Here is a 26,831-nt window from a genome sequence, read left to right on the forward strand (position 1 = left end):
AGTGGAGCTGGGGCTCTCACATCCCCCCTCCCACCTCCACTGCTGTGGGCTGAACAGAGTCTGCAAAGTCCTGTGTTGGAGTCCTGACCCCCAGCAGCCAGAACACAACTGTTTGGAGGTGTGACCCCTACAGAGGTAAATAAAGTAATGGGGTCACTAGGCTGGGCCCTCATCCCACAGGACTGGGGGTCCTTTAAGAAGAGGAGGTCAGGACACAGACACACACAGAGGGACAACCCTGTGAGGACGCAGGGAGGAGACGGCCGTCGTCTGCACGCCTAGGAGAGCAGCCTCGGGAGGACCAGCCCTGCTCTGATCTGGGATTTCCAGCCTCCAAGCCGGGGAGGGGCAAATGTCTGTATCTGAAGCTGCCGGTATGGGGCTTGGTTGGCAGCCCAGGAAAGCTGCAGCCCTGTCCTGGCCTCTTGACATCACTGTGTCTGGACCAAAAGCCGAAGCTATTGGCTGTTTTCCCTCCACCTCCGTCACAGCAAAGCAGCAAATCTCCTTCTATGCTGCCCCAAGCCCCCTCCAGGTTCCCACGGCCTCCAGGCCGGGCTCCTCCGTCTTGGCCTCTCACCTCAACTCCCCCTCCTCCTGGCAGCGGCCATCCTGTGGTGCCCGCCACTCTGGACTGACCTCTGCATTCCCCATTTCCAGCTCCGCCCTGCCCAAATGCATCCTCCTCCAGGAAGTGCTCCCTGATCATGGAGACCACGTTCCTCCCCCACTCTTACAAGGTGTCGAGTCTCCGTTTCCCTTGGCCCTGCACAGCATCGCGATGGAGCTGGTACCGAACGGTGAGAAACACCTCTGGGGCCCCCTGGGTGAGTCGCAGGGGAGTAGGGCTGGCCTCGTTACAGACCTTCCTCCGGCCCCAGGGGCACTGCTGTCAACCCCAGTCCACACATTGGGAGACTGAGGCCCAGACAGCCCAAGGTTTTGCAGTTCAGAGACTTGCAGCCTTGACTGGAGCCTGGCTCTGGGGCAGGGCTGGCGAGCAGGGCTCTGTCTCCCCGCGGGGGGCGAAACCGAACATGTTCCCAGGCCTCCCAACGTGACTCGCTGTTTCTGAGGTCCTACTGGTCTTGGGGCTGGGGGGCCACTGCCGCCAGCACCTCCTTCCAGCTTCCATCTAGCTCCGCCCCTCATCAGCCCCGGCTGTCCTGCACTCTGACCCCGTGCCCCCCAGCTGCTCCTTCGAGGGCGGCCCACCTGTGCAGCTCCTGCTGGGCCTCCCGAATGGACAGGATCGCCTCGTGCAGCACCTGCAGCCGCCGCGCCTCCTTCCCACACCGAGGGCACGGGCTCTCGCAGCCTACAGGCGTCAGGAAGGAGTGGGGAGGGGTGAGGATGGGCGGGTGGGGGCCTGGGGCCACGGCCCGCCTCCTTGCAGCCACTGCCACAAGAGGAAGGTGGTGCCCACCCCGGAGGGAACTCCCAGGCTCAGCCAGCCTCTGATAAGTCCAGGGGGGTCAAACGGGGAGACAGGCAGTCCCTGAAGACAGGGGACCAGGAAGCTAGAGCCCACCTGGAGAGTCACAGACAGGCAAGCCCCGCCCCTCGCCGGGCGCCCCGCCCCTCGCCGGGCGCCCCGCCCCTCGCCGGGCGCCCCGCCCCTCGCCGGGCGCCCCGCCCCTCGCCGGGCGCCCCGCCCCTCGCCAAGGGCTGACTCAGAGCCCGGCCCCCTCCCCCGCCCCCGCCGGCTTCACTGGCCAGAGGGGCCGGCCCACAGGTCTCACCCGGAACAATGTCCCCGTCCTCCTCCTCCTCCTCGTCAGAGAGCTCGGGGCAGGACTCGGGCGTGGAGCCGCTGCTCTCGGTGACCTGGCTGTGGCCGGAAGGCTGGTCGCTGGGCTTGCGGAGCCGGGGGTTGGGGGTGGACCCCTGGGGGGAGACGGAGCGGCTGAGCCGGAGCCCACCCACACCCACCGCACCCGCGGGGCCACCTGTGCCGTAGAAGAGGCGGCCGGCAGCGGCGGAGGCTGCTGGCTCTGGGCGGGTGACAGGCCTGGCCCTGACCTGACGCAGCACCCACCACCACCCCCCGACCCCCAATACAGGGGGAGACGACGGGGTCGGGGCCGTCGGACTCCGGAGCCGGCAGGGCTGACCCTCTCAGCCGGCTGACGGCCGGGGCTTCCCCAGCGTGGACGCAGGGACCCCCGGGCTGGCCAGCCTCAGAGCAGCCTCCAGAGGACAGGGGTGGCCTCGTGACCGCAGGCCGTCCCCGCGAGGGCCCGGGGGGTGCCCGACACCCTGCATGGGAGCCCTCGGCCCCGATGAGTGTGGTCAGAGCCGGGGCAGGGGGGCTTCCCACACAGGCAGGTTTTGGGGTGTGGTGGGGCCGGCGCTGACCAGAGAGGCTGAGGAGAGGGAGGAGGGTGAAGAGGCCTGCCCAGGGGGACTTGTGCGGGAGGGACCGGGCTATCCGCCTCGGCTGAGGGGCTGCGGCATGTGGGGGAAGGGCTGGGACACACACAGCTCAGGAGGTACCTCGGTCCCCGTTTGCTGGGGAAATTGGGGCCACTGGGCAAAATGGGGGAGCCCACCCCTCCCTGCCCAGGGGGGAGTGTCCCCCAGTTGTATGCACAGTGGGCGCCCAGTGGGCGCTGTTCCACACGTGGGGCCACCCTGGGCTCCCCCAGAAATGGCACTTCTGCCAGAGTGCTCCTCCCTTGTGCTCCCCAGGGCCTCTTGCTGTCCTCCCCACCTCACCCCCACCCCCTGCCTCTCCCACCCTCCTCACCCACCCACAGAGGCCCAGGAGTCTGTGCAAATGCCACCTCCTCCTTCTCCTGCTACTTGGGCAAGCCCATGGGCTGCCTGAGGCTCAGTGTTTCATCTGTACAATGGGATACCGCCTGGCCGACACCACGGAGGGCGGTTCTGGGGAGCGATGGGGCAGGGCCAGTGCACCCCAGCACAGTGCCCTGAACATCGGGGTGTCCCAGGAACTGCGTGTCCTGCAAGTCCAGGGGTCTTGGCCCCTTGCTGGGTGGGAAACAGGGACCCAGGGGGACACCAGGGGAGACCCTGCTGGGATGTGTGTGGGTCAGAGTGTGATGGGGACCCAGAAGAGGAGGGCCAGGTTAGTTGGGTGTGAGGTGGGGGCGGAGGAGCCCAGGCCGGGCCCGGGGTGGTTCTGACCTGGTGCCTGGGCCCCGGGCTGCCCAGGAAGGCGGTCTGGCCAGCCATGGTCTCCCGCTGCAGGGTGTGCAGGACCCCATCTTGCTCAAACTGGGCGATGTCCTTCAGGGGGTCCCAGGGGCTGTGGCTGGGGGCGTCCAGAGAGTGTGGGTTGGCAGGGGCGGTGGCCCCCACACTGAGGGGCCCCCTCCCGGCCCAGCCCTCAGCCTCTCATCAGGGATGGAGCCCCCAGAGTGACCACAGCCTGCCCCCACGAGCAGCCCCCGCGTGGACCTCCCTCCCCATCAGTCAGGGCCAGGACAGTGGGGGTCTGCCAGCAGCCCGCCGCGCAGCCCAGGCCCAGCCCGCTGGCACTCACTTCTCATATCGGTAGCGCCACTCCTGGGTGGCAGGGTCCAGGTGGAAGAGCTGGGGTGCCCAGGGCACCAGGCTCTGCTGGCGCTCTCGGGCCCGCTGCCGCTGCGCCTCCTCCAGGGAAAACTTCTCCTGTGTGGCTTTGTGCTGGTCACCCTCACTGATGGCCCTGGTGACGTGCTGCCAGAGCCTGCGAGTGGAGCACCTGCTCTGAGCCAAGGGGACCTGGGCAGCCTTGTCCCTTCATACTAGAGGGGAGGCTCGGAGCAACCTCCACTTGACTGCCTCCAGTGACAGGGAGCTTACTACATAATCAGGGTGCCCATTTCTCCTGGGCACTGTTTATTTACCATGAAATGGTTCCTTCCTATGCTGGGCGCACACTTGGCATCAGCAGGGCCCTCCCTACAGAGCTCGCTCTTCCCCAGGCCTCCCTTTCTCTCCCTGCAGCTTCCCACAGCCGGACGTGTCCTCTGCCACCAGGGATCCCCTCGGGTCTGTCCTCGTGCCAGGGACATCCAGGGCATCGCAGCTGCCAGCCTGGCCGCTCCGGCTGGGGTCGGGGGCCCTGCAGCGCCCAGGCCTCACCTCTCCGACTCCAGCTCCGTCTGCTCTTCCAGCAGCACCGTGTACCGTTTCAGCCGCTGCCTGCGCACCTCCTCGCTGGGGTTCCAGAAGAGCTCCGGGCCTCCTCTGCCCTCCTCCTTGATGAACACTTCCCTGTCCTGCCCCAGATGGCCGGGCGGGTCAGAGGTGCCGGCCGTGGCCTCCGGAGCCGGGCCCGCCCGCCTGCCCGCGCCTGCCCGGAGGCGGGTCTCACCCAGTGTCCCGTGAGCCGTGCCAGGACCTCCTCGCCCGAGGTGATCTTCCCCGAGATCTGGTTGATGCTCGTGCTGCCCCCAAAGAAGGGCTGTGGGGACATGCCCGAGATGGATGCGGGTGAGGGCACTGAGCTGGGGAGCAGGAGGGGCTCCTTCCTCGTGGGCGTGCGAGCTCCCAGCCCTGGTGCACAGCAGGGGCGGCCACACTCGCCCGCAGCCCAGCCGGAGGTCCAGGGTGCAGGTCCCAGACAGACCTTGGTGCCCCGTGGTGGGGACGGGCCTTGGCCTCTCCTGGCTCTGCTGTGTGGTCTGCGGGCAGCCCCTTCCCCTCTCTGCACCCCTCACAGCCCCGGCTGTGCTACAGGAAGGCCAGGAGCTGCTCACCGTATGCCCCTGCTCAGGAAACCATCCCTGGGCACAGAGAGGGTGGTGGGGGACCCCCCCAGGCCTTGCCTCTCCCCTGCCCGAGCCCCACACCCCCCAAAGCCCTGGGGTGGCTGAGCTGCCTGCGCTACCTTGAGCTTGAACTCCAGCTCAGCCTGCAAGCTGTTCTTCTCACACTCGATGGTCACCCTGCCGCCCAGCTCCATGGTCATCGTGCCGTAGAGGATCCCTGCAATAAAGCCATGGCGGGGGTCAGGGCTGCCCCGGGGCCCGCTGAGCCCCAGGCCTCGGTGGAGTCCCAGCAGCACTGAGACCGGCATGAGTGTGTCAGGCCCCGAGGGTGAGAAGGGAGCAGGGATGACAGGTGCTCCCGGGGGCCAGCGCTGCCAGGAGGGTGAAGATCGGAGCTGGCTCCTCACGGGCCTGCTCCCCCGGCAGACCTGGCTCCTCACGGGCCTGCTCCCCTGGCGGACAGGTCTTGGCCCCAGTGCCTTTGCTCGTGTGAGTTGCGAAGTCTCAGAGACACCCTCACTCTTACTGGGTCACCGCCTCCAGGAAGCCCCTGTTCCAGGCTCCCAGGAGCCCCACTGTCCCCTAGGAGCCCCTCATCACTGTGGGTCACTTGGCTGCATAGTCCCTGCCCTGCGTGGGTCTGTTTTAACTTAATACGTCAATGTTTTAATTAGCAAAGGAAAGCATGAGTCTTCTATTTCTGGTCAGATGGAAGGCTTACTCTGAAAGAAAGAAATGAGGAAGGAAGGGGAGAAGAGAAGGAAGAAAGGAAGGATCACTGTCACCCTAAGACACTTAGTGATGTGGGATAAAATATGTCTTTCGAAACTTCTTAAAAAACGTAAGCTAATTGAAGTAGCAGCATGGCGGGAATCACCCCCAAATCCTCCAGGCACCCAATGGAAAAGCTACACTGAAGGGAGGGGCCTCCGAACTGCTCAGGCGCTTTTCCAGGACAGGGCGGCGTGGGGTCAGAGAAGCAGGGGCAGGGCCCTGTGTGTGGGGTGAGGCATCAGAGGCCCTAGAATTGTCTATAGCCGGCTTTGCAGTTTTGACTTTGGAACCAGGCACCTGTTTTCATTTACAAAATTATTTTAAAGATGAAATAGCAATTCCTAAAAATCCAAAGTGCAATGAAACCAAAGCCCAGAATGAGTGTCCCTTGGTGGCATGACCTGAGTGGGGAGCATTCAGTGAACTTACAGATCCCAGTGGGACCTACTGAGGATGGGAAGGAGTGCAAAAACCACAGCCCATGCTGCCTTCATGGCCTTCCCTGGGGCCTCAGATGGCAAAGAATCTGCCTGCAGTGCAGGAGACCCGGGTTCAGTCCCTGCACTGGGAAGATCCCCTGGAGAAGGGAATGGCTACCCACTCCAGTATTCTTGCCTGGAGAATCCCATGGACAGAGGAGCCTGGCAGGCTATATAGTCCATGGGCTCGCAGTGACTCAGATAAGACTGAGCAACTTTCATCCTGCTGGCGGGCGGGGCTGTGTTGTGAGTGCTGTAGGTGGGGTGTGAATAAGATAGAAAGTGATCGTGGTGGGCTCATGGAAATGGGCTGTCTTGTATGGGAGAAAGACATTTCACATGTGCTAAATGGGGCGGACAAAAACCCACTGTCTTGAATCTGGATTGGAAACGTAAGTGTGAACACATCTGTTTTAATCTTAAAAAAACAAAACATTCTATGTTCAGCTCAGTGGAAAGCCCTAGGGAAACAGAGACCAGACCACTCATAGGAAGCAGACCTCACCTCCAGACAATGGTGCCTAAGTCTAAAATAGCTCTTCCTAGTTGGAGAAGGCAATGGCACCCCACTCCAGTACTCTTACCTGGAAAATCCCATGGACCGAGGAGCCTGGTGGGCTGCAGTCCATGGGGTCGCTAAGAGTCAGACACGACTGAACGACTTCACTTTCACTTTTCACTTTCATGCATTGGAGAAGGAAATGGCAACCCACTCCAGAGTTCTTGCCTGGAGAATCCCAGGGACGGGGAAGCCTGGTGGGCTGCCATCTATGGGGTTGCACAGAGTTGGACACGACTGAAAAGACTCAGCAGCAGCAGCAGTGGAAAGAACCAGAGACTCCCTGGAGAAATGGCTGATTCATGGGCTAGAGCAGGAAACGCCCGAGTCTCCTGGGATCACGGCAGGAGGAAGCAGGCTGCTCGGGCTGGGTGTACCAAGGTCCCAGGGCCAATCTGAGGGCGCCTGCCTGCCGGCCAACATGACACAAGGAGCAGCCAGCATGATTCCAGCTGGAATACTCTTTATGATTATGCATGTTCTGATCAAACCATGCTCAAAGCAACATGACCTCACCCAGGACCACCTTTGGAGGAGTTCAGGAGGAAAACTCATTACTGTTTTGAAAATGCCAGGCTGGATGAATCCTAAGTTGGAATCAAGATTGCTGGGAGAAACAGTATATCAACCATCTCAGATATGCAGATGATACCACTCTAATGGCAGAAAGTGAAGAGGAATTGAAGAGCCTCTTGATGAGGGTGAAGAGGAGACTGAAAGAAACTCAACACAGAAAACTAAGATCATGGCATCTTGTCCCATCATTTCACACAAGGCAAATAGAAGGGAAAAAATGGAAGCAGTCACAGATTTTATTATCTTGGGCTCCAAAAATCAATGTGGACAGTAACGACATCCAAGAAATTAAAAGACACTTGCTCCTTAGAAGGAAAGCTATGAGGACCCTGGACAGTGTATTAAAAAACAGAGACATCACTTTGCTGACAAAGGTCTGTATAGTTAGTCTAAGCTATGGTTTTTCCAGCAGGCATGTACGGATGTGAGAGTTGGTCCATAAAGAAGGTTGAGTGCTGAAGAATTAATGCTTTCGAATTGTGGTAGTGGTAAAGACCCTTGAGATCTCTGCTGCTACCACCACAGAGATGGAGGCAACTCGACATCGTGAACCTTGTGGCGGGGAGGCGGGAACCACCTGCTGGTGTCTTGTTGGAAGAACTGTGCCTGAAAGTGATCAAGCCTCCAGGGATGAAGTCAGCCTCCAGATTATAGAGAGTACGTTCAGCTACACCACAGACACAGCCAGTAAATCCAGACCGGAGGAAACCCCACACGAAAATGATCTTATTCCTTCAAGAAATACATTGTGAGGGGAAAAAAAGGTGCAGGGTCATACCGAGCACCAAGTGTGACCCTCACCTGGAATCCTCTTCAAACAAATGAACTGCGACACATGTGTGTGCGTATCTACACACACCTCGGCTTCCCTGGCGGCTCAGAGGGTAAAGAATCTGCCTGCAATGCAGGACACGGGCGTCTGACCCCTGGGTCGGGAAGGTCCCCTGGAGGAGCGAATGGCTGCCCACTGCAGTACTCTTGCCAGGAGCATCCCATGGACAGAGGAGCCTGGCAGGCTGCAGTCCATGGGGTTGCCAAGAGTCAGATTTGACCGAGCAACTAACACTTTCATGTATATAAACATACGTGCATTTATGACAATTAGGGGTCTTTGAACACTGACTGTGTCGCTGATGATTTTAAGGAAAGAGTCTTGGTTACTTTTTCTGTGTACATAATGACAGTCTTGTGGTTCTGGCTAAGAAGGGGAACCCTTACCTCGTAGTGAGTGAGTCACTACCGTGTAGTGAGACAAAATGAAGCGCAGATGATGTGATATCTAGACTCTACTTCAAACGAATGCGGTGAGGGGTGTGTGAGAACAAAGGAAGCAAGATAGCCACGACACAGTGCTGTGGGTGCTGGGGTGTGGCTGGGAGGCGACCCCTGTCCTTTCACATGTGTTTGATGTTTCCCGTAACAGAAAGTTGGTGAAAAACAAATGCACTGATGAACGGGTAAGCATGCAAATAAATAAATAAGAGTAATCCTCTGGGAGAAAAAGATAAGAAGAGGAGGGGAGGAGGAGAAGCATCTGTCCTCTGAGCAGCGAGGCCTTTGCTGACCTGACCCTTGGTGTCCTGTGGGAAGCAGGACAGAGGGGCTGCCCCAGAGTAGCCAGGAAAGTGTGTTCTGAGCCATTTCCATAAAACTGGGGCTCTCACCTCCCTACACCCTCGGCAAAAGGAGAGTAAAGGAAACAGTGGTATTGGGCATGGTTCTCGGGGTTAAAGGGCCTCAGCTGGGAAAGAATCCGCCTGTAATGTAAGACCGGGGTTCAATCCCTGGGTTGGGAAGATCCCCTGGAGAAGGGAAAGGCTACCCACTCCAGTATTCTGGCCTGGATCATCCCATGGACAGAGGAGCCTGGCGAGCCACAGTCCACGGGGTTGCCGAGAGTCACATACAACTGAGCGACTAACACTTTCACATACATAAACATACATGTATTTATGACAATTAAGGGACTTTGCAGCCATGAAATTAAAAGACGCTTACTCCTTGGAAGGAAAGTTATGACCAACCTAGATAGCATATTCGAAAGCAGAGACGTTACTTTGCCAACAAAGGTCTGTCTAGTCAAGGCTATGGTTTTTCCAGTGGTCATGTATGGATGTGATAGTTGCACTGTGAAGAAAGCTGAGCGCCGAAGGATTGATGCTTTTGAACTGTGGTGTTGGAGAAGACTCTTGAGAGTCCCTTGGACTGCAAGGAGATCCAACCAGTCCATTCTGAAGGAGATCAGCCCTGGGATTTCTTTGGAAGGAATGATGCTAAAGCTGAAACTCCAGTACTTTGGCCACCTCATGCGAAGAGTTGACTCATTGGAAAAGACTCTGATGCTGGGAGGGATTGGGGGCAGGAAGAGAAGGGGACAACAGAGGATGAGATGGCTGGATGGCATCACCGACTCAATGGACGGGAGTTTGGGTGAGCTCCAAGAGTCGGTGATGGACAGGGAGGCCTGGCGTGCTGCGATTCATGGGGTCACAAAGAGTCGGACATGACTGAGCGACTGAACTCAACTAAACTAGTCAAAGACACTGATTTGAAAATGCTACCTACCCTATGATTCCAGCTCTTTGACCTCCTGAAAAGAGCAAACCTGTGTAGACAGTGAAAAGACCAGTGGTTGCCAGGGGTTTGGGGGAGGGGGAGGGAGGAAGAGGTGAATTCATCTATTCATGTGTAACCATCATAAGAAATCTTAGGGTGGTGAAACTATCCTGTGATCTTGTAATGACAGAAACAGTTATTTGTCCCAGTCCATATAATTACACAACAAAGTGTGAACCCTAATGTAAACTACAGACTTAAGTTGATATTCAATAATAATGTGTCAATACCAGCTAACCAACCGTAACACTGTAGCACACTCATAAAAGATGTTTACAGTAGGGAATTCCTGTGTGTGTGTGAGTATACTCGTGTGTGTGTGTGTACTCCTATGTGTCTGTGTATGAGACAGAGCATACTCGTGTGTGTGAGTATACTCGTGTGTGTATGTGTATACTCATGAGTGTGTGAGTATGCTCCTGTGTGTCTATGTGCGGGTATGTGTGTGAGTATTCTTGTGTGTGAGTATACTTGTGTGTGTGTGTGTGTGTGTGTGTGTGTGTATACTCATGCATGCATGCACATGTGTTGGGACAGAGGGGGATATGGAGCACTCTGCATTTTCCGCTCAAATTTTTCGAAACCTAAAACTACTGTAAAAAAACCCTATTAATTAAAAAATAAAAGAAATCCTATAACTGAATCACTTTGCTGTATACCAGAAATTGACACAACATTGCAGGAAAAAAAAGGAATTCTAAACCTTGAACTACTACAGTGAGACTGCAGAACACCAGAAACAAGAGAAGATCCTAAAAGCAGCTACAGAGAAAAGCAGATCATGTAACAAGCAGGCTGGCACTGACTGATCACCAACCAGGATGGAAGCTGGAAGGTGGAAACAAGCTTTCAAAGCAGTGACAGGCCATCTGCCCAGAATTTCATACCCCGCTAAACAGTCACATAAGAGGGAGTGTGAAACAGATCCCTTCAGCAGACAAGAACCAGGCTGTTCCCCCGAGGGTGACAGCCTGGGCTCTGCCCCCTGGGGCAGGGGCACCACAGCCTCTCACCTTTGCAGTGGGCATAGGGCATGGTGAGGCTGTAATCCTCTGCCCGGTTCAGGAAGGTGAGGGTGGCCTTGCCATCCAGCAGAGCTGACAGTGAATTCCCTGCAGAGAGACACGGGGTGGTAAGGACAGTGCGTGGAGCCAGATCCTGGGGACCTCAGCCCCCACCCCCACCCCAAGTCACAGGACCTGAGCTCCCTTCCAACAGGTGGGGAGAGCCCCGGGCACCTTGAGCTGTGTGACTGTGGGTGGGTCACTTAACCTCTCTGAGCCTCAGGTTCTGTGAAAGCCCCATCCAAGTTGCACAAGGCGTTCATCCTGAGGAGTTACTTCAGCTGCCATGTGTTAGGGTTTATTTCAGTTACTAAAGCAGGGATTCTTAAGGGGGAGGCTTTGACCCTTTCCAAACCAGGGCCTCTGCTCTGATTTTAAATACCTCTGGAGAGAGGGTCTGGCCCACTCAAGGGTACACAGTCAGTGACAGGGCACAGGGATTGAAAAGGTGGGCAGAGCCTGTGCAGTCAGCTGGGTACACAGAGCACTTGGGCCACCTCTCCACCAGTGAGAGCCATGACAAGGCCAACCAGATGGAGAGATGCAGAGAAACCCGCAGTGCCAGGCTCTCGAGGCCTGCTGGACGGAACGTCCTGTGATGGCGAAGCTGCTCTACCCTGTGCCGTGGGACACGGCGGCCACCTGTGGCTACCTGCGCCGTGGCCAGAGTGACTGAGCGGCCACCCAGTACGTTTCATCTCATCTGAATTACTTTAAATAGCCACGTGCGGCCAGCGGTGCTGGACGGCAGGCCGGCCCCGGAGGCCCCTTTGCACGTGCTCCTTTCTCACTATCCTCCCAGCACCCCTGTGAACCCTAAGGCTGAGGGAGGGATGGGAGAAGCCGCCTGGGGGCCTCTGCAGACCCCAGGTTCTAAGCACTTTACCCTGCGTGGTCCCTGCTAGGAGAGGTGGGGAGGGACACGAAACGGCCCCCGTGGGAGGTCTTGGTAACCCCTGAATCTGAGCTCAGTCCTGCCCCCCACCCTGTTTCCCCGAGGCCCTGGGGAGACCCCAGGGAGCCGCTCCCCTCTCACCGTAGAACCGGGACTTGGCGGTGATGCTGCCACTGATGCAGAAGCCGTCCTTCCGGTTGCTGACGTGGAAGGCAGACACGGGTGGGTGGTGGGAGACCTGTGGGTGGAGAGGCGGCTCATGCGACGGCCCCAGCAGTGGGCAGCCCTGCCCACCCCCAACCCTCTGGGCCCCGCCCACCCCCCATCCCTCCAGGCCCCAGCAGCGGGCAGCAACCTCCACCCCCCATCCCTCCAGCCCCAGCAGCGGGCGTGAGGGCAGTCTCGTCTTGGGACTCGGCCCAGGAGCTGCCTGCCATCCCCGTGTCCCACCCAGGCCCCCCACCCCCACCCCGCAACCCCAAGGACACACGGCTGTCACAGCCACGGTGGGGTCTGCAGCCCCTGGCAGAATCCCCCTGGCGGCAGTGAGGCCAGAGCCCTTCCACCGGTCCAAGGCGGGGCTGCCCAGAAACAGGCCCGGGCTGAGACACTCCCCACCTGCCACCAGTGCCCGCCCACCGGGGTGGCCCTTGCCTGCTCGGCGATGTAGAAGGTGTGGCTGTTGGTCTGGGGGTGGAACCAGCAACAGCGGAAGGTCTCCCCCAGGATGGGGTTGTAGGGCTTCTTGATGCCCTGCAGGCAACGAACAAGAGGCTGGCTGGGACACTGCGGGCGGGGGCGGCCAGGGACGCCAGCTGGGCTGGGCTGAGGACCGAGGGGCGGTGAGGGGGCTGCCCCTGCCCACGGCCCCGGCAGGCAGGTCTCTACAAGGGACGCCCGGTTTGCAGCCAGCGTCCGGGAACAACAGCCCACTCCTGCTCCGAGGAGACTGTGCTTTGCCCATGATTTCCATTCGGGGGCGGGGGGAACAGCCTACAAAGTGGCATGTCCACATCTCGGCTCTGAGGGGCTCTCAAGACCCTGACCGCCGCACACTCTCCCGGGACGCCCGGGAAGCCACTGCGCCGCCCACTCAAAGCCCCCAGTGGCTTCTACTGATCTTTCAAGTGGGGACCCAAGTCCTCCCGCACATCCTGCCCCCAGCTCTGCTTCGGCCACACTCACGTCCTTTCTGCTCCCCAAACAGTCCAAGTTCATCGGGGAACAATCTCCCTGTCTGGAGAGCCCTCCTCCCGGGTCTCCTGTAGCCCAGCTCAGACTCCCCTCTCCCCATCTGATGTCCGTCAACTGCAGCTGTGTGTGCACACTCGCGTCTCACCCTGGAGACCGGGGCTCTGTGACGGTCTGCAGAGCCTCCAGAGGTGTGCCTGCGCGTCCACAGCTCCACACTCTGCCCATCAGTCCTTCTCTGACCCAAGCTTCCTAGAGCCAGCTCTGAGCCGACTCTGCAGCAGCCAGTGTGCTGTCCTGGGTAGGTAACCTGGCACACGGGCCCCCTCCTCGGAGAAGTCCTCCGGAGTGCGCCCACTGTCCCAATGGCCGCTGAGCGCGCGCACACCTGGCTTTGCCCAGGGTCTGCGTCAGAATGCAGAAAGCCCCAGGAAGAGTGGGGAGACCTGGTCCCATTTGCAAACTGCTGTGTGACTCTGGGCCTTCCCCTCCCCTCTCTGAGCCTCAGTTTCCCCTCCTGCACAGTGGAACTAGAATCCTGGGTCCCATGGGACCCCAGGCCCCTCCCATCACTACAGCCAGAGGAGCCCTGCTCTCATCAGAGACCCGGATTTGGTTCTCAAGAGACGCTTCATGCCCAAAACCCTTGGGTCCCCAGGGTTCCTTGAGGTTCGGGGTCCAGAGTCCTCGTCTTGGCACTGCTGTGTGGCAGCTGTTTCTCTGAGGTGCGGAGGGCCCAGCTCGGGCCTTTCAGGGATCGGGACGACCCCGTGGACCAGGCCCACCAGCGGGTCCCTCGGTGGGAAGTCCGGGCCCGGCCCCCCATCTCTGAGGACCTACGGGGACAATCCTGGGGTGGAGGATGCCCCTCACCCCCGACTGCAGGCAGGGGTGGGTGCCGGGGGCGGGGCTGAGTGGACCTCCCGCTGGCCGCCCCCCATGCCTCCCCAGAAGGTGCTCTCACCTTGGGCTTCTTGTAGAAGCCAGACAGGTACCATCGCAGCACGAGCTTGATGCGGCTGTAGGCGTCCTCCTCCAGCGCAGCCCTGCAACCACACCACGGGCGGGGGAGTCCTCACTCCAGGTCGGGGACCTGGGCCTCTCTCCTCCCTTTCCCCGGGCTCCTCCCTCCTTCTGTTTCAATCTCCATCGGCTTGTTGGAAACCCAGGCCCTTCCCAAGCTGCCCTGTCCCGATGATGGGAAGTGTGTGTGTGTGTGTGTGTGTGTGTGTGTGTGTGTTGGTGGTGGCGGGGGCAGCTCCACCACCGGGGCAGCGAGGGTGCGGCTGGCTCGAGGCTGGCAAGGTGCCGCCTCCAGGAAACCGCCGGGATCCTCTCCCCTTCACCTAGCTCCCTGTGCATGGGCTCCTGAGCCTTCAGGCCCCTTTCCAACCTCAGCCTCGTTCAGCCTGAGGGCACAGTGCCAGGGCTCAGGTGCAGAGGGTGCTAGGCTCCCCTGAGACAGGGGCCCTGATGGACATGGGGCGGCCCTGCCCTCCCGGCCCAGCAGCCCCTCCCCGGAGTCGGGGCCCCTCGGAGGCAGAGCGTGCAGGGGCCGGGACGCTCTGCATCCTCGGGGCGGGTGCCGGGCCCTCCCCATGGCACACCTGGAGAGCAGGTCGGCGTGGCAGTAGTAGTCGGAGAGCTTGTTGAGGAACGAGCGTGGCTCGAGCACGAAGGTGGGCAGTGCCACGCGAGACAGGTCCATGCCCGGCCGCAGCTGCTTCAGCAGGACCCACACCAGGCTCTTATTCTCCTCCGACACCGTCTCCACCTGTGATGCCTCGCCCCGCTGAGGGCAGAGGGGCCGGGTCAGGCCAGAGCCGGACGGGCGGGGAGCCTCGGCGCCCAGGGGAGCCGCGAGGGGCGCACTGCCACCTCATCCGGGGTCCCCCCAGCCCCGCCCCCATGCCCAGTGAGCCTGTCCGGGCCCCACCTGACCCCTGCCTACTCCGGCATGTGTCCCCTGGGCCCAGAGGGGCGCCTGCTGGCCCCGGCCAGCTGCCCTGTGCCTCGGTTCCTGGCCAGCCCAGACTACCTGGGCGCCCTCTGTGCCTCCAGTCTGTGCCCCGCCTGACACCTGTCTCTGCACACTTCTGTGCCACAGCAGCAGGGGGCACGTGCTCACAGACACCTCGTCCCGCCCCCAGCCCGTCTCCACCCAGGGACACGACAGCAGTGCTTCGGTCCGGCACCCGCTTCAGAAGGGGGCCTTCACTCCCCCAGGACCACATGGGGGCCCCCTCTCTTCCCTGAGACATCTCACCCTCCCCATAGCTCCAAACACTTGCCAGGGAGAGACCTAGCCCTGGAGCTTCGGGCTTTGTCTGCGCAGGGGGTTGAGGGCGTGGGGGACAGGGAAGCTGGGGACCGGGTGGGGGGCTCTGTCTCCCAGAACACGCCCACCACAGGCCCTCAGGTGGGCAGAACAATCTCAGAAAGGGTCATGTGGGTGTCTGAGGATGGCTGGCTGGTGGGACGGGTGATCCCAGTCAGGGCTGGGACCCTCACCCTTGGGGAACCGAAGCCCCTGGGTGATGCCAAGCCCCTCTCCCCTCCCTGTGGACCCCCAGGACCTATGGATCCAAGGTATTGGTCCTGGGGTGTATGTAGCTGGACCTGACTCCCCGGGAGGCAGCAGCACGGGGGTGCCCACAGCCTGCCCTGCATCAGGATCCGCCCCCTCCTCCTCCTGCCCTCAACTCTTCCCGGCGTCAGGGTCTTTTCCAACAAGTGGGCCCTTCGCATCCCTCCCAGGACTCTCCCCGAGTCCCGCCACCCTGGCCCACCGGTCCCGGGCCCTCCGGGTGCAGCAGAGCCGACGAGCTCTCCCGGAGGCGACGGCCAGGCCTTGCCTCCACGGCTCCAGGGGTGGGGGCTCTGGACAGGGCGGGCTCTCACCTCCCCCAGCTCCTCGTGGTCCTGCACCACGTAGGTGGTCCCTCTGCGCCCGGGGCCCACCGGGGCCTCGGACTGGTCGCTCCCGCTCTCGGTCTTCCGGCTGTGGTCGTGGGTCTCGTTATCCGACTCCTCGGCGTTCTCCCTCTCCGACTTGTCCGAGAAAGCGTCGTTTTCCAGGGAGGACCCGTTCAGTCTGGAAGGTGGATGGGGCCCGTGGGCGGCTGGTCACGGTGAGGCCAGGCACCCCCACCTCGGGCGCACACCCAGCACGCCCACCAGGGGCGCCCCTCCCTGCTGGGTGCCTCACCCCCATCCCCGTGTTTAAAAGCCTCGGCGATGGGCACTGGACACTGTTAGTCCCAGTTCACAGATGAACACACTGAGGCTCCAGGGCCCACCTGGAGTGGAGGAGGCCTGCCTTTTGGGCCGGGGCGTGGGTGGCCAGACCTCTACGGCGTTTGCTCCCCATCCCCTCCCCACGTACAAGGAGACCCCGCGTGCTGCTGCCAGGAGTCCCCAGCAGGCAGGAGACCCAGGCTCCTGGGAGGGGCTGGCCCCTGCCCCCCGCACCCCTGCTCACGGGAACAGGTCCTGGTCATGGATGGCACCCGAGGCGGGCAGCCCGCAGAGCGAGGAGGGCGACCCGTCTGGCGAGGACCCGGGCTCCCCGTCACGGCCCTGCTTGCAGGTGCTGAGTCGCAGGAGACTGGAGCACCGCAGCGCCAGTTCCAGGGCGTCCAACCAGCAGCGGCCTGCGGGCAAGGGTGGGGTGAGCGGCCCCGAGCTCGCTGCACACGGGCGAGCCCCCTGCCCCGCTGCCTGGGAGCTGGCCCACGCCCACCCTGCCCTTCCTCAACGAGGCGCCCCCACAGGACCCCCTACTCCTGGCACGTGGTTATTCACCTGCTTACAGAGGACTGAGGCCAGGATGGGTGAGTGACTGCCTCAAGGTCACACGCTAAGCAGGACCCCGTGTGCTAAGTCGCTTCAGTCATATTTGACTCTTGGTGCCCCCATGGACTGTAGACCACCTGGATCCTCTGTCCCTTGGGTTCTCCAAGCAAGAATACTGGAGGGGGTTGCCAGGCCCTTCTCCAGGGGATCTTCCCGACCCAGGGATGGAACCCGCATCTCTGGCGTCTCCCGCACTGGCAGGCGGGTTCCTTACCACTAGTGCCCCCTGAGACGTCCTCTGTACCCAGAGGCCCTGCAAGTTCCCACCTACGGAGTCGGGGCCAAGGCCCTCCCAGATGGAAACCACTCCCACAGGTCAGGGCAGGGCCCGGCCTCTGCGGCTGAGGGCCTTAGCAGGCCTGGAGCTCAGGGCAGGAGGGTGGGTGGCAGGCTGGGGAGGGGCCTGCTGAACCAAGGCTGAGGAGGCAGCTCCTGGTGCTGGAAGAGCCCTGGGAGACGAGGGGAGGGCCGACCTGAAGGGCAGAGCGGTGGAGGATGGAGCCAGCCGCCTCCAGTCCCAGCCCTTGTCCCCAGCCTCCTGCTGCCTTCCTGGTGGAGGCTGCCAGCAGGTTAGACCTGGGGTTCAAGCACTTTGAACTCATTTCTTTACTTCTCCGAGCCTTTAAAGTATGACCCTCCTGGAGAAAGAAAGTTTCCTTCCCTAACTCTCCTCCTCCAGGAAGCCCACCCTGATACGCTCAGGGCCTGTTGACGTCCCTCCTCCCTGACCATGGCCCCCAGCCCCATCAGGGACTCGGCTCACGCCTCAGCCCAGCTGGCCTTGTCTGAAGGTTCTCTGCTTGCCTCCCCCAGAAGGTAGTAGGCTCCATGGGAGCCCAGGCCGCCCTGTCCATCCCAGGGCCCAGGAGGGGCGTGGCACCGAGGAGGGGGGCTGGGGACAGAGGGTGGCATTCGAGAGACTCAGGAGTGTCGATGCGGCGTCTGGCCACCAGGGGGCAGCCGGGAGGCCCAGAGTCGCGTGGTCAGGCCAGGCTACCTTGGGCAGCGCCTCCCCCGCCCCGGACCACTGGAGGGAGCCTTGCGGCGGCTCCCCGGGGCAGGAGACAGCGGCGTTTATTCAGGGAGGCCGCGAGAGGGAGCCCCAAGCACGCGCGGATTCAGGAAGGCGCATCCCTCTGTCACGGGCAGTTCAGCCAGCCTGTCTCCCCAGGTCTCCCCAGGTGGTTGGTAAAAGCAGCACCTGGTGATTCAATGGTGCCTGGCACTCAGCCATTGTTATCTGCTAAATAAGGTCATCGGATTCTCATAGCAGCTAAGGATAGGGTGTTACTGCTTTCCCTTTTGTCCATGAGGGAGACTGAGGCTCAGAGAAGGAACAGGTGATTGATGGGCTTGTCCCAACACCAGGCTGCCCCCTTGGATGGCTTCAGGAGGGTCTGAACCGGGGTCCCCTGAACCTGGCTGATCCCTCCACCAAGGGGCGGGGGTGCTTCACATGGGGTCACCGTGGAGACCGGCAGGGCAGGTGGGACTCACCGTCAGACTCGGAGGCAGCCCTGAAGATCAGGTAGCTGCTGGGCAGGGGCTGCGTGATGGAGCCCACGCTCTCGCCTTTGGGGCCCTGGAGAGGCAGAGAGGCGGTGTCACCCGAGGAATCATGCAGGGACGGGGGGAGGCACAGGTCAGGCGGCCATGGGGACCCACACTCACACATGCACAGATGCTTCTGGGGCCTCGGGACCCCCAGGTGGGGTCAGGCCATGTAGACGCAGCAGGTAGCAAGAGCGGTGAGTGGGCGCTCCCTGACCCCCTTCTCAGCTGGAGGCCCCACCCTGGGTTTTTCTCCCTAAGACCCCATTTAGGTGGCCAGAATCAGCACGTGCAAATCCAGGACACTTGGTTAAATTTGAATCTCAGAAAAATTACACATACACAGTTTAAATATATCCCATACACTATTTGGGACATACTTATACTAAAAAAAGAGCCGACTCACTGGGAAAGACCCTGATGCAGGGAAAGATTGGAGGCAAAAGGAGAAGAGGGCGGCAGAAGATGAAATGGTCAGACAGCATCACTGACTCAACAGAAGTGAGTCTGAGTGAACTCGGGGAGATAGTGAAGGACAGGGGAGCCTGGTAGGCTGCAGTCCACGGGGTTGCAAATCGGACATGACTTAGCCACTGAACAACAACATACTAAAAAAACCCTTCTTGATTGCCCTCTGAAATCCGAACGCACCCAGGCATTCTGGACTTCATCTGGCAACCTGACCCGCTCTGGTCCCGGGCTGGGCTGCCCCCGGGTTCCAAAGGGGGACGTCTGGGCCTGGAGCAGCCGCCCTCACATGGCCCCATTCCCCAGCCTCTGGACAGGGCTCGACGTGTGATCTGAACCCATCAGGCCCCCAGGTCCCGAGCAGCCCCCACCCCAACGTGTGTCCCACATGGAAGACCATTGACCACATCAGATCCCCCGGCCGCTGAGTGACTAACCCTTAACTGTCAGCCCAGCTTTGGACCCCTGCTCCTGGGGCCCCAGCACGAGGCTCCTGACTGCCGGCCATGCTCTCCTCCTGCCCAGCACCGCACCCCCCGCCCCGTGGGGCTCTCTCCTCGCCTGGCCCCCCGAGCCCCGGGGCTCGCACTGCGGTACCTTCACAGCCCAGACGGACTGGTCCAGCGGGTGGAAGAGCTTGAAGCAGAAGCCGTCCTTCTTGGAGGGCCTCTCAATGAGCTCACAGCAGTGCAGCAGGACCGTGCCCACCCACTGGCCCACCTTGGGCGTCTTGTAGATGAGCAGCACTCCCGGCTTCAGCACGCACCACAGTTTGGTCCAGCTCTTCAGGGTCCCTCGGATCTGGGGGGAAGGGTGCTGACGTCAACGCCGGCTGGGGACCCCGGGGGCATCTGAACTGCCGTCAACGCTGGGACCCTGGGGGCATCTGAACTGCCGTCAACGCCGGCTGGGGACCCCGGGGCATCTGAACTGCCGTGGAGGGGCAGAAGGACGGGGCCCCAGGCTCTGGGTAGGGTTTTCTTTTAGTTTTTAACAGAAGCTCTAAAAGATGGTGAATCCAAAGAAAGATGCTGCAGCCAGATTTACTGAAGTTCATGGAGCTCAAGTTCAAGTTCCACCTCAAGTTCAACGCCCTGCCCCAGTCCTGAGAGGAACTGGCAATAAGCGGTGACTGCTGTAATTATCAGCCTTGTGATTTTGAACTTTGTGATCATTTCTTTTTTCATTCTAAATTAATATTCACTTTTGTACCTAATTTTTATCCATAATTTTATAGAACAAAAAGAAAAAAGAGCCCACAAAGGCCCAGAGCTCTGCAGACGCCCAGGCTCCCCAGTCTGCTTTCTCCTCTGCCCCTGGCGGGAGCCCCAGAGATTCCACAGCTTTATCCCTACTCTATGGAGGGGGAAACTGAGGCTTGGGGCTGAGGGAGTTGCTCGCAGCCTCAGTGAGGTCTGAACACAGGCCTCTGACCACAGCCCAGGCCTGTCCCCAGAAGCCAGCCCTTCGCCTCCTTCCTGTGTCCCCAGCAGGGGACTCCACCGGACTCTGGGCCCCTCGCAGGTCAGGGGTTTCCCCCACAACCTTAAACAGAAATAGGGTTTCTGTAGGCATGACCGAGCAAAGATGAGGTGCTCCTGGAGCAGGGGCCCTGGTCCAATGACCATGTCCTTGTAAGAGGAGAACAGGACACAGAGACCCAGGAGGAGGCCAGGTGACCACAGAGGCAAAGGCTGGAGGGAGGCGGCCACAAGTCCGGGGACACCCAGGGCCTGCAGAGGCGGGGAGACGCAGGAAGAGCCCTCCTTCTGAGCCTTGGGAAGGAGCCTGTCCCGTCAGGACCTTGATTTGGGGCTTCCGCCTCTGGACCTGGGGGTCCGCTTTGGTTGCTGTAAGCCACCAGCTTGTGGTCCTTGGTCAGGGCTGCCCCAGGACGTGGCCACAGCCTGCAGCGGCCCCCACGCCCAGCCGTCTCCCGAGGGGCTGGTGACTCTGCACCATCCCTGGGGACAGCCCCCTGATGCAGCCGTGAGGTGGGGGCCCGCGCTCACCTTCAGGCTGTCGGCCATGATGACCACACTGGGGTCCGTCAGGGCGCTGAGCAGCTGCCTGGTGGCGCGCTTCTTCTCCTGGCGGTAGCTCTCCTTTTGCGCCTGGGCCCGGGGCACAGCAGGGGTCAGGGGAGAAGGCCCCGGACTGGCCCTTCCCCGGGGCTCCCACCCACAGGTGTCCAGCTAGGGGACAAGGACGGGTCCCGGGAGAGGACAGGAAACGGGGGCGTGGGGGGGCCAGGGTGCCATCTGCCCCCCTCCCCTCATCAGGCTGGGGGTGGGGGCTGGCCGCACTGTCCCAGGCGCCCCTTCATCAAGCAAATGAGGCCCGCGGCCCCTCCCCGGGCCCAGGCCCACCTTGAGAGCTTCCTTCTTGCTGACCTTGGCTGTCGGGGACACACACTCCCGGTCGGACCCATTGCACAGCCTGTATTCTGCCTGTAGGAGAGACTCAGGTTGGGGCGTGCAGTCCAGGAGGGGAGGTGCTAGGGGTGCAGGCAGCAGGAGGTGGGAGCCCGCTGCTCCCCCCGCCCCACTCCCGGCCAGGGGGAGATGAACGGGAGCTGGGGGGTGGCCCCGGGGGCCGACACTGGGCAAACGGCAGTGACCCTCCCCGCGGTGCCCAGGAGGCGCCCGTCTCAGCTACCGTCGTGCACCCAGCCTCTGGGCAGGGAGGGCTCGTGTGTGTGCAGGGGGACCCCTGTCCCTGGAGCCCTGACAGCAGCTGCTGGTCGGGGGGCAACACCCAGGCCCCCTCCAGCCGTCCAAGGCTGTGGGGTGGGGGGAGGGTGGAGCTGCGTCCATAGACGCGGAAGTGACGGGCCCTCAGTCCTTTTACAGATGGGGAAACTGAGGCCGGAGTTGGGGTGTGGGGAGGAAACGTCAGGACTAAAGGCTACGGGTTCCTGCCTGCTTGCAGGTGAGGCCTGCAAGCCCAGGATGGCTGTTACCGTTTCTGGGGGGCAGCATTTGTGGGATCTTAGTTCCCAATCAGGGATCGAACCCGGGCCGCCTGCAGTGAAAACACGGAGTCCTAACCACTGGACCACCAGGGACGTCCTGGGTTTCACATTTTTAAGGGATTGGGGGAAAGAAAAAAAATCAAGGTGAGATGTGGAAATCACGCAGTCCAGATTTCTGCATCCACCAGGGAGGCTCTCCTGGCGCCGGCCATGCCCGTTCCTTCCGCACCGTCCGCGGCTGCGTGAGATCGAGGAGCCGAGTCAGGCCCCGGGCACAGAGTCCTGCAGCCGCCGAGATGGAGACGCTCCCTCTCTGCTCCCCTGCAGAGGCGTCCTGCCCTGCGCTGTCCGCTGGACTGCGTGCCCCCACCCCGAGCCGCCAAGCCAGGGAGCAGGGCCCGGAGGCTGGCCGGCCCTGGCTCTCTCCCTGCAGAGGGTGAGGGGCGTGGACCCCTTGGCTGCCCCATCCTCTGAGGCCGCAGCCACCCTCGTTCACCTAGTTCTGGCCACCACCCGGGGGCGGGCCCGGCCATGCTGTGTGCTAAGTCGCTTCAGTCGTGTACGACTCTGTGTGACCCCGTGGCCTGTGGCCCACCAGGCTCCTCTGTCCGTGGGATTCTCCAGGCAGGAATCCTGGAGCGGGCTGCCGTGCCCTCCTCCACCCCCATCGTCACTGGGCATCTCAGTGCCCACCGAGGCTGCGGAGCCGGTGGCGGGGCTCTGATCAGAGCTGTCCAGTGGGCCAGCTGTGCCCATGGCACCGCATGCTGGGCAGGGCCTCCAGTGCGGGGTTAGGACGGAGGTAAGGAGGGGTGAGAGCCACGCTGGAGACGACGGATGTGTGTGTGAATCACGGCAGCTCTGCCCACACTCCCAGCCACACCCTGCGGCACAGAGGCTCAGAACCTGCCCGCCGTCACACAGCTCCGAAGGGGGCTGGACCCGGGCATCGTCACTCTGCGCTCACTCTCTGAGACCAGTCAGGACATTCGAGAGCCTGGGAAGCCAGGGGCATGGTCAGGGCACCTGGGGGATGCTGTCCCAGAGGAAACCTCTGGACTGAAGCAGGAGTGATGGCAAGGAGCCAGGTGGCAGGCTCTGGGGTCTGGGCTGACGCTCCAGCTCCTGGAGTGCTGGGGCTCATGTGCCCAGAGCCCCGGTTTCCTGAGCACATGCCATGCTATTGCCCCCGCCCGAATGCTCTTCCCTGTTCCCTCCTCAGGCCTCGCGGAGCTGCCTCCCCAGGAGGAAGATGGCTCGGACCACCCTGCTGGCATCAGACCCTGGATACACCACCCACCCCGGCCGGCCCAGCTTCTCCTGCCGTCCCGGCACACGCACGTTTCGGTGACCTGCCAGGAGCTCCACTGTGGACGGCTTCCGCCCAGCACCCCGGCACCAGGAGCTGGGAGCCTGGGGAGTACATCAGGCGAACGCAAGCAGGAACGAACACACCCTCCCCTGCCACTTTCCGGCCACCTGCTTTCCGCCAGATGCAGCTAGAAGGGGCTTGTTTGGGGCGACGGAGGAAGAGAAGGGGACAGTGTGGGGGCCGTGGGGCTGGGAGGAGTGGACGGGGTGGGGTGTCCGTGCCCCTCACCCTCTCCTCCTGGGCCCTGCGAGGCTGCTGGGCTGGGTCACAGCAGCCCTGGGCTGGGGCAGTGCCCTCCACTCCTCCGTCATAAGGGCCAGGCTGGGGACCCTGCCAGGCCCGCCTGCTGGCTCCTGAGGCCGCAGCACGTGTAGGCACAGCAGGGCAAGGACCGGCGCCCTCAGGGGCAAGAGACAGAACCATGAACATGGGGGTCTGACCACTAAAGTGCAGCCGTGGAAAACTCGTTTAAAAAAGTGCTTTACAGAGGCCTACAGGACGTGATGAAGCAACTGCAATCATGTATCTAACAAAGCTCTAGTGTCCAGACATAGGAAGAACTCTTATTAACTCAACACAGTTGGAAGGACTGATGTTGAAGCTGAAATTCCAATCCTCTGGCCACCTGATGTGAAGAACTGCTGCTGCTAAGTCACTTCAGTCGTGTCCGACTCTTCGACCCCATAGATGGCAGCCCACCAGGCTCCCCCGTCCCTGGGATTCTCCAGACAAGAACACCGGGGTGGGGAGGGGACAAACCAGACAAGAACACCGGGGAGAAGAAGGGGACGACAGAGGAGATGGTTGGATGGCATGACCGACTCAACGGACATGAGTTTGGGTAGACTCCGGGAGTTGGTGATGGACAGGGAGGCCTGGCGTGCTGCAGTCCATGGGGTCGCAAAAAGCCCGACACGACTGAATGACTGAGCTGAACTGGGTGGGTGTGTACTCAGTCGCTCGCGACCCCATGGACTGCAGCCCGCCAGGCTCCTGTGTCCATGGGATTCTCCAGGCAGGAATCCTGGAGCAGGTTGCCATTTCCTCCTCCAGGGGATCTTCCCCACCCAGGGATCGAACCCAAGGCTGTGGTGTCTCCTGCACTGGCAGGCAGGCTCTTGACCCCGAGCGCCACCTGGGCAGCTGGCAAAAGACAAGAGCCTGATGCAGAGGTGGACAGAGGGCTTGAAGAGAAGGTTCTCGGGCGGTCGACAAGACAGTGAGAGAACGCCCGTCCCCCTTGGTCCTCAGCGAAGTGCTCACCCGACCACGGTGAGACAACGCTTCACACCCACGGGCACGGCCACGGGGACGACTCCAGACAGAACCGGAGCCGCCGCGTCGGTGCGGGTGTGAGACACGGGTGCCCGCCTTCCCCCCAGCAGGACTGTAACGCGGGGCAGCCGCTGAGGAAGACCGCTCAGCGCTTTCTCCAAGAGGCCAAATACAGAATCTTCTAGAAAGCCATCTTGCCACAGAATTGCCATCTGGCCCAGCAATTCCACTCTGAGGTACAAACTCAAAGAATGAAAGCAGGGACTCAGACACCTGCACGCGTGTGTTCACGGGGAAACGGCCCACGTGTGCCCTGTTGACGAGCGGACAACCGCCGGCTCCATCCAGCCCGTAGACCATGGCTCAGCCCTGACACCCGGCACAGCCTGGACGGAGCTTGGTGGAAGCAGCTCGTCACAGAGCCCCGCACGTGGCACGGCCCTGCTGCCACGCCGTGTCCAGCACAGGCAAGTCCGTACACACGCAAAGCAGAGTGGAGGCTGCGGGGCTGTGGGTGGTGGAGGAAGAAATGCTGCTGAATTATTCACTCAAAATGGTTGACTTCATATTACTTGAATTTATATCCTGCAAAACCACATAATATATATTTATTTTTATTTTAATTTTTAAAAAATTTATGAAGTATCTAGGGCTTGAGGCTCAGACAGTAAAGAGTCTGCCTGCAATGCAGGAGAGGCAGGTCTGAGCCCTGGGTAGGGAAGATCCCCTGGAGAAGGAAATGGCAACCCACTCCAGTATTCCTGCCTGGAGAATCTCATGGACTGAGGAGCCTGGAGGGCTATGGTCCATGGGGTCGCAGAGAGTCGGACACAACTGAGCGACTAGCACTACACTATGAATGTATGTTAACACATTTACAGGATACCTGGAAAATACAGAACAAGGTGACATATGGTTCCACTATATATTACAATTATTTTTCATATAATATATGTATTATATGTGTGTGTGTGTGTGTACGTATATATGGGTTTCTCAGGTGGGGCAGTGGTAAAGAATCTGCCTGCCGATGCAGGAGACACGGGTTTGATCTCTGAGTTGGAAAGACCAACCACCACCCCTCCACCCCCGGAGGAGGAAATGGCAACCCACTCCAGTACTCTTGCCTGGGAAATCACATGGACAGAGGAGCTTGGTTGGCTACTGTCCATGGGGGCACAGAGTTGGACACGACTGAGTAACTGTGCACACACCCGTGCACGTGTGTATATATACATAAAGACCTACACACTAAATATTTAATATGCTACTAAATATTACATATTATATTAAGCTTATATAGAACATAATACCTACTATTAATGTATTAAAAATGTGTCCATATTAAAAATGGACTGAGCGAGTGGACAACAACAAACGTTCTGTTTATCATCATACATATATTAGAGTTTGTGTCTCTCCCAGAACTGCGCCCTCTATAGCAGCCCCGAGTCTCTCTTAAGTACCTGGGGCTTCCAGAGCTGTCCTTTCCTTCCTCCCACGGCCCTGGCCGTGTCCAGGCTCACTTGTTTTGTCTGGAGCCTATCTCCCCTCTGGAACGTAAGCTCCGGGAGAGGGGGACTTCGTTTCTTTTTTTGTGGGGGGTGATTTTCTTTATTTTAAAATTTATTTATTTATTTATTTTAATTGGAGGCTAATTACTTCACAATATTGTGGTGGTTTTTGCCAGACATTGACATGAATCAGCCACAGGTGTACATGTGTTCCCCATCCTAAGCCCCTCTCCCACCGCTCTCCCCATCCCATCCCTCAGGGTCATCCCAGTGCACCAGCCCTGAGCGCCCTGTCTCATGCATCAAACCTGGACTGGCGATCTGTTTCACATATGGTAATATACATGTTTCAATGTTATTCTCTCAAATCATCCCACCCTCGACTTCTCTCATGGAGTCCAAAAGTCTGTTCTTTAGACCTGTGTCTCTTTTGCTGTCTCGCATATAGGGTCATCGTTACCATCTTTCTAAATTCCATATATATGCGTTAATATACTGTATTGGTGTTTTTCTTTCTGACTTCGCTCTGTATAATAGACTCCAGTTTCATCCACCTCATTAGAACTGATTCAAGTGCATTCTTTTTAATGGTTGAGTAATACTCCACTGCGTGTTTGCACCACAGCTTTCTCGTCCATTCGTCTGCCGATGGACACCCAGGTTGCTTCCACGGGACTTCATTTCATCCATGACTGTGTCCCTGGCACCTGCAGGTCTTGCCTGGACAGGATGCCCGGATGTCTTGACTGAGGGAGTGAGATCTGACACTTGAACCCAGTGCTCCTGACTGCATTTAAAGTGCTTTCACTGGGTTTCGTGTTTCACTGGGTTGTAGAAGGAGTAACTGCCGGGAGCAGGAGCTCCGCCCCTGGCAAAGGTCATGAGGAAGGAGGCTCGGCATACGCAAAGGCGGGATCGAGCCTCAGGAGTCCCCCTGGAAATTCTCG

At 60.1% G+C, this 26,831-nt stretch overlaps 1 protein-coding gene across 5 annotated transcripts in view; it reads right to left on the reverse strand.

Moving 5' to 3' along the window:
• Positions 1–26,831, reverse strand: part of OSBPL5 (oxysterol binding protein like 5) — a 67,584-nt gene that overhangs the window by 1,083 nt on the left and 39,670 nt on the right. For 2 of the 5 annotated variants that reach the window (XM_086383899.1, XM_086383901.1), the window contains exons 4-21: positions 21,143–21,199; positions 20,762–20,863; positions 19,347–19,550; positions 18,228–18,312; positions 16,357–16,528; positions 15,777–15,969; positions 14,483–14,667; positions 13,840–13,921; positions 12,339–12,437; positions 11,826–11,922; positions 10,739–10,837; positions 4,841–4,938; positions 4,325–4,414; positions 4,093–4,229; positions 3,509–3,694; positions 3,151–3,277; positions 1,743–1,887; positions 1,216–1,318 (exon numbers count right to left, since the gene is read on the reverse strand). In XM_086383899.1, coding sequence (XP_086240025.1) covers positions 1,216–1,318; positions 1,743–1,887; positions 3,151–3,277; positions 3,509–3,694; positions 4,093–4,229; positions 4,325–4,414; positions 4,841–4,938; positions 10,739–10,837; positions 11,826–11,922; positions 12,339–12,437; positions 13,840–13,921; positions 14,483–14,667; positions 15,777–15,969; positions 16,357–16,528; positions 18,228–18,312; positions 19,347–19,550; positions 20,762–20,863; positions 21,143–21,199 — 2,261 coding nt within the window. Of the gene's footprint in view, positions 1–1,215; positions 1,319–1,742; positions 1,888–3,150; positions 3,278–3,508; positions 3,695–4,092; positions 4,230–4,324; positions 4,415–4,840; positions 4,939–10,738; positions 10,838–11,825; positions 11,923–12,338; positions 13,712–13,839; positions 13,922–14,482; positions 14,668–15,776; positions 15,970–16,356; positions 16,529–18,227; positions 18,313–19,346; positions 19,551–20,761; positions 20,864–21,118; positions 21,200–26,831 lie in introns of all 5 variants that reach the window. The other 3 variants (XM_086383898.1, XM_086383900.1, XR_015157627.1) reach the window with 2 other exon arrangements.

Source organism: Bos grunniens, chromosome 29 (assembly GCF_055505025.1).
Source record: "Bos grunniens cultivar Pamir isolate PY7600 chromosome 29, Bosgru_T2T1.0, whole genome shotgun sequence".
NCBI lineage: Eukaryota > Metazoa > Chordata > Mammalia > Artiodactyla > Bovidae > Bos > Bos grunniens.